At 41.3% G+C, this 13241-nt stretch overlaps 1 protein-coding gene across 2 annotated transcripts in view; it reads left to right on the top strand.

Annotated features, from left to right (window-relative positions):
* The window catches only part of dmrt1 (doublesex and mab-3 related transcription factor 1), a 35512-nt gene that overhangs the window by 4882 nt on the left and 17389 nt on the right, over positions 1-13241 (top strand). The window contains exon 4 of one of the 2 annotated variants that reach the window (XM_068720827.1): positions 8131-8317. In XM_068720827.1, the coding sequence (XP_068576928.1) occupies positions 8131-8317 (187 nt within the window). Of the gene's footprint in view, positions 1-8127; positions 8318-13241 lie in introns of both variants that reach the window. The other variant, XM_068720826.1, reaches the window with a different exon arrangement.

Here is a 13241-nt window from a genome sequence, read left to right as displayed (position 1 = left end):
CAAACTCTACCTGAAGCCTTTCCTTAAGGGCTCAAAGTACTGTCGGTGTCTCACATGCTGGTCCTGCCTGTTGGTTACCTGTAATGTGGTGAGGGTTTTGTGCCACTGCAGGGGAAACGTGTGTGCCTCAACTACAATTCATAATCTTATTTAAATTGTCCTGTTACCTCAAACATGACCTGTAACTAAGGTTTGTGTATTACATTAATCTTTTTCGCGTTAAACCTGCCTAGAATATTTTGGATTTCAGTATAACTTTATTGTTTTAATGGTGGAAAAGCCTCAGAAGCCAACATCACTATGACTGTTCTGTCCCAAAGTGATGTTACATACAAGTCTCTCTGCTCTGTGTTAAAGGTGATGGACTGGTGTCAAAGTGTGTGTGTGTGTGTGTGTGTGTGTGTGTGTGTGTGTGTGTGTGTGTGTGTGTGTGTGTGTTGGAGGGGTAACTTTACATCTGAGCTGCTTCATGCCACAGAAACAGGCGATAAGCTGCTTAGCTACGAATCCCCTCAGCATGAACAAGGCTTACTTTCTATTACCTCGTCAGATAACTTGTCACAGTAATATGAAGCTCGCGTCAGTCAGCGAGCTCAACTGTGTGAAGGCACAGCTGGAAGAGACGGGCGTAGAGACATGTTAGTCTCAGCAACTCGTCTGTCACACCAAAATTATTTGTCTCTGGGATGAAAAGTAGTCAACCTCAAACACCTACAACAAAGTTCCAGTCCAGTGTAGTCCTAGCAATAAACTGAAGTGACCTCAAAATATACTTTAAAGTTACTACGAGGAACTTTCTTTTTGTGTTGATTTTGGCGGTCCCTGTGGAGTAAAGCGGTAGTGTTTCAGAGCACCAGAGTCCCTTTAGAAAACCTCTCATTTAACTACAGCAGGGTCTGACAGTCTGCTCTGCTCGGTCCTGGTCCTGGTTCTCTTCCCTCCAGCGGGCCCAGTATTACAGCCTGGGTGTTCGACCCGATGTCTTCTCTCTGATGGTCTTGTTTACTTATGTTGGTCATGTAGAGGCATCAGGATTAAACTGAGCCTGTTTCATAACCAGTTAAAACTTCAAACTAAAAGGATTGCTGTCCTAGTGCACAGTGGTCTAAACACAGACCATAATGGCAACTTCACTGGTTTGATTCTGTCTGGGTACCTTTGTTGCACTTTCCCCGTTTTTCCTAAGTTTACTGATAAAATATAAATAAGCGATATGATTTAATAAGTATTCACTTCTTCCTACTTCTTTATGGAAATACTTTGCTGAGAGTTTCCTGTATATGTATGCTGGGTACTATTGTTTTTTCCCCCTATATCTATCTTATCTATCTATCTATATATATATGTATACATTTTTTTCAAAATAAAATAAAGATATATAGATATGCAAAGATGAAAAAAAAGAATAGAAAAAATGAGAGGATTCTAGAGTTGCAAGTAACAATTATTATCAATCAATCTGAATTTATTAGATCCAATCACAAGTTCCCAGAACCCACATTTTTTCTTAGAATATAAAATATACAAACATTAAAGATCAGCAACATAAATCAGCACATTTAAGAAGCTGGAGCCAGAAAGTATTTAGCATTTCTGCTTGATAAACTATTGATCAATTATCGAAATGTATTCTTTTTCTTGTCACATGAATGAATTAACTAATCATTTCAGCAGTAATAAAAGTAATTTGTCCTGGTACAGAAAATCTGAATCAGAACCGTTTATTGCAAAGGAAGTTTGCACCTACAAGGAATTTGTCTTGGCGGGAGGTGCATAACATTAAAGCAACAACAAGGTAATTCAAAGTGCTTCACATAAAACCATTAAAAGCATCAAAACATAAGGCAAAAGAAAAGGAGATAGAAAACAATTAAGAACATTCATTAAAACACTAAAAAGCAGAAATAAAATAAAATACAGTAATAAATTGATTTGAAATTGATTAATATCCTTGAATGTGGTTCAATCAAAGGCAGCAGAAAACAGAAAAGTCTTCAGTCTGGATTTAAAGGAGCTGAGGGTCTCTGCAGACCTGCAGCTTTCTGGGACTTTGTTCCAGAAATGTGGAGCAGAAGAACTGAACACTGCTTCTCCATGTTTAGTTCTGACTCTGGGAACAGAAAGTAGACCGGTCCCAGACGACCTAAGGGGTCGGGATGGTTCATGAGGTAGCAGCAGATCAGAGATGTATTTTGGCCGTAAAACATTCAGTGCTTTATAAACCAACAGCAGGATTTTAAAGTCAATTCTTTGTTGGACAGGAAGCCAGTGCAAAGACCTCAGAACTGGAGTGATGTGATCCACTTTCTTGGTCTTAGTGAGGAGTCGAGCTGCAGCGTTCTGAATCAGCTGCAGCTTTCTGACTGACTTTTTACAGAGACCTGTGAACACACCGTTACAGTAGTCCAGTCTACTGAAGATAAATGCATGGACAAGTTTTTCCAAATCCTGTTGAGACATAAATCCTCTAATCCTTGATATGTTCTTCAGGTGATAGTAGGCTGGTTTTGTGATTGTCTTGATGTGGCCGTTCAGGTTGAGGTCTGAATCCATAACTACACCTAGATTTCTGGCTTGGTTAGTGGTTTTTAACATCAGTGGTTGAAGCTGATCATTCGTCATTGGTACCAAAAACAATTACCTCCGTTTTATTTATTTTCTTTGTTTAATTGAAGAACATTCTGGCCAATGCATTTACCCAGCCCTTGTATGGGATTATAGTCCCCTGGTGATATAGTTATGTAGATTTGTGTGTTGTCTGCATAATTATGATAAAACACTTTGTTGTTTTCCATAATCTGAGCTAGTGGAAGCATGTAGATGTTGAACAGAAGAGGCCCCAGTATTGAACCTTAATTAAACAATCAACAACAATCAACACAGTGCAAGAAATAGATATATTAAAATGTACAATAGAATATAAAAGAATATAAAATAAAGAGCACAACAAACAGATAACAGGACTGTAAACAAGTGAAATGTAAGTGAAATGTTAAAAGTGTCGAGTGTGTTTTTAAATAAAGAAACATAGGGATGTGCAGGGGAGTGACCGGTAGGGTAATTGTCCTGGGGGTGACAGAGTCAGTGGGGGTCCCGGGCTTTGTTAATGAGCCCGACTGCCGACGGGAAGAAACTGTTCATGTGTCGTGAGGTCTTGGTCCTGATGGACCGCAGCCTCCTGCCAGATGGAAGGGGCACCAACAGTTCATGTCCATGTAACAGACTTGCAGAATGCAAAAAGAAAGCTACTTTTTGTTTTGAATAAAAAAAGGGAGGACGCGTCACTTTGATGTGACAGTGATGTAACTGGTGCATGTGTAGTCAACCTTGTGGGCACTAGAAGTTAGTTTTCTTTACGCGTGGTAGTGATTCATAGAATGTTTTTTTATTTCTTTGTTTTCCTTAGAGATGGATGAGAGTGTCTGCTTTAATGTCGGCACTTACGGTATAACGTAGGACACATCGGGGAGACGGTGCCCAGCGTCCCGCCAACACACACTCGGCCCCTCATTCACCCATCTGTGTATTCACACTGATTTATGCTTGAATGTATCTCTATTGTGTCAAAATGAGATGAGCTTGTGCGTGACGCAGATTAGAGCTATAACTCTCAGATGAGGTGGGTTGTTTTTTTTTTTATGAACATTTGTCCAGCCCTGCTCTCTCCTCTCCACTCGCTCTCGCTTCCCCTCAATAGCAACATCTAGTTTCGGGGTCACTGCCTCCGCTAACCTGCCAGCGCACAGCATGAGAGCCCGAATTGCAAAGGTTAATGGTATTGTCTGTCGGCGGAGGAACAAACCGCTATGCCTCAGCGCTCGAAGGAGAAAGTGAGCACATTAATGCTAATCAGTTAGCACTCTTTAGCATAATTTAGCCATCCTCCTTTGTGATTTATGATATTTTTAGTGAAGTTGTCAGGTTAAGAGGGCGACGTGCTACGGTTATTCAAATTCAGGGACTACTTTATTTGATTTTTTTGAGCATGAAGAGCTCATTATTTGAAGATGAGTTTCAAAAATTGGGCCACAAACACCCAGTTGCACAATTTTTAACTAGAAAGTGAAGTTTTTTTAGTGCCTTATCTACTGGCAAAAAGAAAAAGATTGTCTCCTCTGTCTCCTTTACCCATCCTAAACCTCCACAATTGAATGGCTTATACTCCACTATTTGCATCCCCAACTGAAGTGATTATCCTTGAGTTACTAAATTTGTATTTTGTCTCCATATTTGCTGTTGAAGCACTTATCGCTGTGTCTCTCTGCACCATCCAGAGAGCTGTGGCGTCTTTTCTCATTGACTTTTGGTTCATTGAGTTAGTTTCTGAAGGTGGCGCTCTTATCTCCGTCATAACATCAGGTGAAACTGAAATTTTCATTTTCTTAACAAGTATACAATTAATACTAATTTAAAGATTGAAATAGCAATTCTCACCTTCATGATTTTCAGTTAGTTAGCTCGAGAGCCTCATGCTGGTTTCACTCAAGTGTTAATGATAGAGAGAATCATAATGGATGTTTATTTATGTTAATAGTTATAGTTGTATTTATCTGCCGTTATCTATTATTTTGCAAGTGCATCTGCAACTCACCGCCACCTTGCGATTATATTCTTAACACTGAATTCCAAATTTATTGCTCGTTAGTTTGCTCATTTATTGACTTAAATACCACAATACGAATAGTTAATACAAATAAAACAACTGTAAAGAATGAAATAAAAACATTCGGCCCACACAAAGTGCAACACTACACTGACTTCTTGCAAGATCTCAATTAATTGTGTCACTTTGCAATTACTTTTTACTTTAATTTTGGTTTGCAGAAGATTTAGGTTTGTAGTTTGTTGTCTTCTGTCTACCTCTTTGAATAAACATTTCCTTTAAATCATGACCAATCATTCTAATCTTAACAATAGTGAATATCATAATAAAGTGGTCTATTGGTGTTGGGCTCTTCACGCTACTAAATCAGAACCCACAAGGAAACAGTGTGGTCTTTATCAGTGTAAGGCCATCTACCTCCTCTCCTCTCCTGTGCACTCAGTGGTGCTTGGCTGTCATGCAGGTGGATGATGATAATATAAGGGTGGTGTAGAGCTTCCAGACAGGAGATGGTGCCAGATAAGAAGACCGGCCCCTCTCAGGGAGGTAAGGAAGCCCCCCCAGGAGTCTGCAGGTTAGCCCGTGAGTGTGGAGGAAGGACTGTGGATGTGTGGCAGCATTTTCCTCAAGGCCATTTGTTTACCTTTCTCATGATCTGTGCCATGAAAATGCATTTAGAAACGGAGGTCTGAGGGTCTAATTTTTCAAGTTATCATCAAGTCATCCATGAATCTGACAGCCAGACTGTTGCTTGTGCAGAACGCTTCTCAGAATTGATCTCATCTCTGTGTGTAACATTACACAACATATGAGGTTGAACTTGGTTATGGGGTCACTGTTCAGTGGGATTTTTTGGAAACGTAAGATTGAATTTCCTTTTTAAAACAACTGAACGGTGACTCACATTCAGCTCATGGGGTAGAAATAAAGGTGCTTAATCAATTGTATGAGGTGGAGAAGTAATCTAAAAGAAAACAAAAGGCAATATGTCAACAACACTATGCGCACACACGAAACAACATTACTGTAGAGCTCGAGTGTTATGTGTGTTTTGTAGCATATCTGAAGTGATGAACACTCCCAGGAAACTGGTATTGGTTTGGCCTTTGGCTGTTGTGAGGATGGTAGTAATAGACTCACTTTAGAGGTATTTCCACATGTTACCCAACCTGTTCAGTGTTGCTATAATTTACTGGAAAACCCATCACCCACCTGAATAGTGGATAGTACTGTATGAGAGGGTGTTGTAGCTTTGACTTCTCACGTGCATTCCCCAGAACCGTTAAAGCCTAAACATATCAATGGGGTTAGGTGTTCACGCAAACACACCCTAGATGTCAACAGTGGTGGAAGAAGTACTCAAAGCTTTGACTTTTTACAATTTCCAAGTTTATCGTGTGGCTGTGGCTCAAGGGATAGAGAGGGCCGTCCTTTAATCACAAGGTTGGCGGTTTGATCCCCGGCTCCTACTGTCTGCGTGTGGAAGTGTCCTCGAGCGAGACACACTGAAACCCAAGTAGCATCCCAGGTGCTTAACAAAGACTCATTTCAAACCGAATCCAAAGTCGCGTAGTGAATACAACATGCTCTACAGCCCCACCGGACAGACGTGCGTCATACCTCATATCACAGCTGAGGACAAATCGACAAATCTTGACGTCCCAACGTTGACCACTAGAAGCACAAAGCACTCTTATCGTGCACAACTGTGAACATGGCGACGCGAAAGAGGGCCGATGTTGGCGGTGCTGCTCGGTGGAGCCGTGAACTCCGCCAAAGGAGGTTAAGTTTTCTGTTTGGTTTGTTTATCAGCAGGATTACAGAAAACCTACTTGCCCGATGTTCATGAAACTTGTTGGGAGGGTGTAGCATGGGCCAAGAAAGAATCCGTCATATTTTGTAGCGGAACTGAAGCACGTGTCGGATTCACAAATCATTTTTCACTTTTCTTAACTTCACGACATATATGTTCTTTGGGAGGTCTGAGCTCTCCGAGGGCCCTTCGACTTTTCCGAACACGAGACATCCAGTCACATGAACACTGCTTTGCCTCGGACGCCATTGTTTGTTTACGTTGTTGTTCCAGGAAGTCAATCGCTAGCGCCTCCCTTCCAGATGACATCACGCAGGTCTTGAAAGACAATCTATGATTGGTCGGGGAACCATCGTGTAGTTTGACACGGAGAGAAGGGATGTCTTTTTAATGGTTAATGGTAGTATGGATGGTTGGAAAGGCATATTGTTCAGGGGATGAGAATATGGATCGAATGGTTGAATAACTCTGCAAAGCTACACACTATAGTTAGAACAGTAATCACCCCACCACTATGCATTGAGAATGGTTTGGCATCAAATTAACAGTTACTCTGTGTAGATCTGTCTGTGAACCTTTTTCTATAAGCAAACTTTCACTGGGACAGTTTTGTTTGCCTGTTTGTGTCCTGCAACCCGTAAGCTTATAGTGCACTTTCAAGACTCCAGTCCAATCTCTATTGTATTTTTCACGGCCTAATACAAGAGCAGAGTGTAGCTTAAATAACAGTTTATAAAGCTGTCGCGGAATTGATGGTGTGGACAATACGGGTGACGTATTACAGGCTGACAGAAATCAAATTCCATAAAAGTGAAATTGAAAACCCTCGGTGAGGCGGCCTTGCTGCTGAGTAGACAGCTCGTTTTAAAGTTTTCAGAGGGCTGGAGAAAGCCAGCGCTGCGTGTTGCAGCCCATTTTTAGAACAAGCCACGGACTAATATTATTTTATCTCTGTATTTCTTCTTCCTGGCAGATTAGGCTGTAAAGTGTTGCCTGTGAATATCTGATGGCTGATTTGGAGGATCGTACAGTCAAACATATGTGAAGGGGGCCATTGAACAACAGTGCTTATTTTGTATTTGAAAATTCTGGGGGTTATATAGTTTATCAAATAAATACCGTTATGTTGCAATGTAAGCACAAATGGTAAACATTCTCTTCTTCCAGCTTCAACAATGGGAAGAATTGTTGCTTTTCTCCGTCATATGTGATATTAAATTGAATCTTTGGAGATTTTGGACTGTTGATCAAATCAAACAACACATTTGATGACTTCACCTTGTGTTTTAGGACATATTTCACAATTTTCTGATATTTTTTATGCTTATTAACAATTGTTTAATTGGTTGAGAAAAGCAGATTCATTGATAAAATAACTGTTAGTTGCAGCCCTGTTGTAGTTTCAGTCTTGAAAGAACCAAACATAGAGTCACCAAAACCCAACTAGAGTCTTTGTTGGACTTAAGAAGGTCTCTGGGACCTGAGACGAAGCGAGCTCAACATACCCAGGGTATCTTTTGGGTATCTAGTTTAATGAACCCTAAACAGTCGCGATCCACACCACGTGGTACGTCAACCCAGGGTTTCTCCACCTGGTTATGAGCGCGTTCACTTAAAGGTGCAGCATATAGCTGAAAGAATGAGTAAGAAGAGAGCCTCCATCCCAGAGTCAACCCTGAAGTTACGTGTCTTTGTGTCGTCTTGTATGAAGCAGATGCCTCATGCTGATGGCCGCCTGTCCAGCCACAACATGTCCTCTCAGTACCGCATGCATTCCTACTACCCAGCAGCCACCTACCTGACTCAAGGCCTGAGCTCCAGCACCTGCGTGCCGCCCCTCTTCAGCCTGGACGACAACAACGACAACAACAACATCAACTGCTCTGAGACCATGGCAGCCTGTGAGTGACACAGAGACACTCACACACACTTCCCAAGCCCCATAAAGTTTTACCCAGACTTTATCTACAGTGTGGTTAAGTACATTCAAGGGAGGATTGCACTCAAGTTAAGAGCGCCATAAAATGTGTAAGATGAAATTCATCTAAAGTGAAGCCTTTTCACTTTTACTATACTTACTTTTTTTTACTTTACTTCAAATGCACAACTGTGTGCAGCAGGTCTGAAAGTTGAAAGTTGATTGAAATTACAATCAGCTGTTCAGCCTTACCCACTTCTTATTTACAGTTATTCATGGTATTTAAAATAAAATACATCTTTTGTCTTTAATTTGAAGCCGTCGCAGAAAAAGTAATTCATTTCAAAACAACCACGAAAGTGTCCTGACAGTGCAGCTCTGTTTTGTTGTTGTTGATCTCTGATCTCTGGCGCTCTACGGCCAACGATCTGAGATTGAGATCTCTGCTGAGCATGGCTGCCTGGATTTTCTGCCTTTCTCAGTCGCTATGAATGGGGGTAAATCAGATTGTGTGCATTGCTTAATACGTTCAATAAAGTATTCGTGGAACTCTGCAAGGAATGTGCGTCAGTGCACGATGCGAGAGAGATAAGAGGGACGATCCTGCACGATGCAGAGACGCATACTGGACTGATTGGCATGTCTGATCAAGAGCCTTGTAAGTTTTAATTTGCACTTCTTGGACACTATGCATTTTCTTTGTCTGTGCAGCCTTGTGATGGACGTTACTGCTCACACAAACTATCCTGCTCTGACTTTGTTTAGCTACTCCCAAGTTTTAAGGGGACAGTAAGTGGGATATGGCGAAATCTAGCGGATGCAGAATGCAACCAACTGAATACTCCTCAGCTCACTTCTCTCTTTCCAAGGCTGTGATGTGAGCCGCCGTTGGCCTCGCTCAGAGGCCATCCTGACCACAGTAAAACTACTTTAGGAGCAACGGAAGTCAGACGGCCGGCGACACCACGGTTGGTTTTTCACTCTGTGACTCACGTTATCGGAGTTTGACAAGCGTGTCGGAGAACTACGGTGGCCTTCAGGTGACACAAAAGCACGAAAGGCTCAGAGTTTGGTTTGTCCGTTCCTGGCTACTGTAAACATGGCGGAGCAACATGGCGGAACACTATGCTGTTTTTTTTTACTTTAACTCCAGTCGTCCTACCCTCCCGACACATTCAGGTGTGCTGGGATATTTTGAAGTTATGCGAAGCCTTAACTGCGTAAAATCAAGCTGGTTATTAACCAACTCTGTCTGCTGTTACACTGGTTTGTCTTGAACGGGTTGCGATTGACAGAAGACAGGTTAGCTATCGCATGTCGCATTTTATTTTCTATTTTATTTGGAATTAAATGAGAGTTAAGAAGCCTAAAAGGATTGGTTCTACTAATTTATTATCTGTTATTGATGTTTTTTTAAATACGTTACGGTTATTTTCTTTTCAGGAATTAAAAGATGAAGGTGATTAGTTACAGAGCAGTGTGTGAGCAGTATTATTACTCATTTGTGAAGGACATAGGGGAAGAGTGTCACGAGCACAACATCAACATCCTTCTTTTAGTGAAATAAACTGCTGACACCACCAGCATCACACACCCAAAGACCCCCACATCTTCCCCTTTTACCTGCATTTGTTTGTGACTTTCACCTGTACGTTTCCTGTGAGGGTCCCGAGTCAGCGTCCTGCCGTGAATCTCCACGCTCCATTACAAGATGACAACACTCTCCGCGGGTGGTCCCACAACCGACTCCAAAACCAGAGAAACAAACCGCCTAAATCGGTGTTTTTTTTCTGGCTTGTGACCCTTTAAAAGGACACAATATTTACTTGCAACACCTCGTCACAAGTTGCATAATTTTTGGTATTTTTTTGTTAAGTGAAGTTTTATTCTAAATATATATCTTTTATTCTTTTCATTCTGAAATGTTTATACAATATGTAAAGAAAAATCAGCAGAGAGAGAAACTCACTAGTGATAAAACCTCCAAGATGCTACTAAGTGACTGACGGTTAAACTTATATATATTATATATATATATAAATATATTAGGGGTGTATATTAGGGGGTTCACAAAATTCTCGGTTCGGTTCAATACGGTCCAGTGGTGCCACGGTTCTTCAGTACAGGAAAAAAGCAGAAATGCCAAATCCTCGCTGGTGAGACTCTCAAGGGGGCGTGTCTGATTTGATTCTCTGTTTGGGCTTTTGTTTTCATTTACAAAGCAGGAATTATGGCCTGGAGGAATGGGCTGGTGAAGGAGTAGTGTCACGGGGCTCAATAGCATCAAGCGTGTTCGTACAGCCTGGTTTATCACTCCAGAGTAGGTCTCATATCCACGGCTATAAATATACCTTCAGCGGTTTGAATCAGGAGGGAACAGCTACCTAAACGCTGCGGGGAGAGTTTGCAACGAATAAAGTAGTCTTTAACAGTGAAAGGTCGTGTTTGATACTTAAGATCTTCTCTAAAATCTTCCTCTATGAACTCAAACAGACACATTTCCTGGAAAGTTTTAGAAGTTTTATTTTTCAGACGTAACGTTAGTTACAGCACTGCGGGTCTTGATCTCTCACTTCATATTTACATTAAAATCAACACTTACACACAAAGGTTTACTAGATTATGGATCTATAAATGTGGTCAACACTCGTCTCTCACTCGTTCCCTCGGTGTCGTTGTTGTCTGTTCTCACTCGTAGCTCTGCTGGTGTCTGAAGTCTCTGTCCTACTGATAGGACAGTGGTAAAGAGTCTTGATTAAGTCTTTGTGGTGGATTGTCCCTCTTACATCTATATTGTAAAAAATATTAAAACAAAATTAATCTAATCCTTGGACACAAGAGTTTTCTTCTTTGATTTGTAGCAGAGATTACAACTTGGAGACACTGCGGGATAAAATGTACAAAAATAATACTTTTGAATAATCCATCTTTGGCATTAATTAGAATATTTTTGAGGCATTGAGGGCTACATTTATCCAGTATTTCATAAGAAAAATGGAAATATTTCAGACATTTCAGAAAATAGTCTTTCTTGCAGTAGAAATATGTTTTTCTTTCTAATTCTGTTTTTTCTTAACCTACATGAATATCATAAAAGGTTCATGCTGTACTTTGTCGAATACTGTAATAATGTAATCAGAAGTAGGGCCTGCCACAGAATTTGTTTTCAGTATCTCTTGTCAAACAGAGCTGAGAGAGGAAGTTTGTTGGAGGTTTCTATTCAGCATTTTATTGCCAAAGAGTCAGTCTAAACATTTGGTGTCTAATTGGTGCAAACACAGTCTATTTCAATGTGTGTGTGTGTGTGTGTGTGTGTGTGTGTGTGTGTGTGTGTGTGTGTGTGTGTGTGTGTGTGTGTCGTATCTAAACAGGAAGCTTCCACCGACTGAAGAGGAACCCTGTTGTTTTATAAGAGCCTCTGTGTCTCAGAGGTCTTTTCCTTCTCTGAACAGTTCTGTCTGTGTGTGTGTGTGTGTGTGTGTGTGTGTGTGTGTGTGTGTGTGTGTGTGTGTGTGTGTGTGTGTGTGTGTGTGTGTGTGTGTGTGTGTGTGCGCGCGCGCGCGCGTGCGCGCGCGCGCCAGGAGTCCTGAACTGTGTCCTTGATGTTGCTCCAATACCTTATCAGACGAGTTTAAATCACTCTGCAGGGTTGTAAGCATGTTGTTCTGAGCTTCACATTATGAACTCCTTATCTTATCTGCAAAAGGTCACTGTAGCTTTTTAACGTTTTTATTTTGGTACTACTGAGTTATTATAATCTGAACTACTGTATTTCACGTTGCTTTTATTGGCACTTATCCAGAGTGACATGGGGATTTATTTTCACGTGCAGCTGAAACGTTTAGTTGGTAATTGAGTAGTCAAAAAAATAAATATATACAGTATATATTTCAAACAAAAGCACCAAATATTCTTTGTTTTTAAAGATAAATGAAAACCTTTCGAGGGGGGGTTGGACTTCGGCTGCAATTTACGGTAATTTTGTTTTCAGTTAACGATTATTCTGTTGATTATTTCCTTGATTAAGCAAAAGTTCCTACAAACGGTCAGATACCCTAAAAAAATATTCACTTTCCTATCAAGGAAGACTGAAACCTGCAAATATTCACGTTTCAGAAGCTGTAACAATTCAATTTTTTTTTGTCATTCTTGCGATTAATCGATCATCAAAATAGTTTCTGATTAATATTCTGTCCATCGACTTATTGATTAATCGACTAATTGCCTCATTTTGGACTGTTGGTTGGATGAAACAAGTCATTTTAAAGACAAAATGACGAATCAGTTATATCACAGATTAATGAGCAGATTTATTGATGATGAAATGTTTCCAAAGTCACTAAAACAGTTAAAGTAAGGAGAGTAATGTTGATTGAATTTAACGTTTGCTTCAGCCACATCTCCTTCTAATCCGTAAATTCTCTCGCTCTGAGCGAACATGTCGTGAACCTCCGGATCACCCGAGAGGAGGAACTAGCTGTGAGCTGTGAGCCTACCTGCCCTCCTCCTCTTCTACCTGGCTGCCAAACAGCGGCCCGTCAGATTTATCTCCCTCCCAGGATACGGCTAATCAGTTGGCCAAATACAGAGATCCAAATAACCTTCAGGAGTGCCACGCTGTCCTTTCTTCTCCTCCTCCTCCTCCTCCCCCCCCCCCCCCCCCCCCCCTCACCCCACGCTGTCTCCGCAAAATTGCCTTCTGGAGTTAGTGAGCGGGAACAGTTAAGATTTACAAACAATGATGAAGCTTGTCATGCGTCTTTCTCCATCCGTCACGGCGGGCCGGGCGGAGCTGTGGGTAGAGCCGTCCCGGTGTTCTTCATAAAAGCCAGCTCTCTGTGAAATACGCCCCCCCCCCCCCCGACCGGCCTGTTTACTGCCCCGCGCCCGTCAGCAGCACCGCCGCC

Source organism: Cebidichthys violaceus, unplaced genomic scaffold, assembly GCF_023349555.1.
Source record: "Cebidichthys violaceus isolate CVI_PGR_0920_01 unplaced genomic scaffold, fCebVio1.0.p SCAF_26, whole genome shotgun sequence".
NCBI classification, from domain to species: Eukaryota; Metazoa; Chordata; class Actinopteri; order Perciformes; family Stichaeidae; genus Cebidichthys; species Cebidichthys violaceus.
This window is presented reverse-complemented; position numbering and strand designations above follow the sequence as displayed.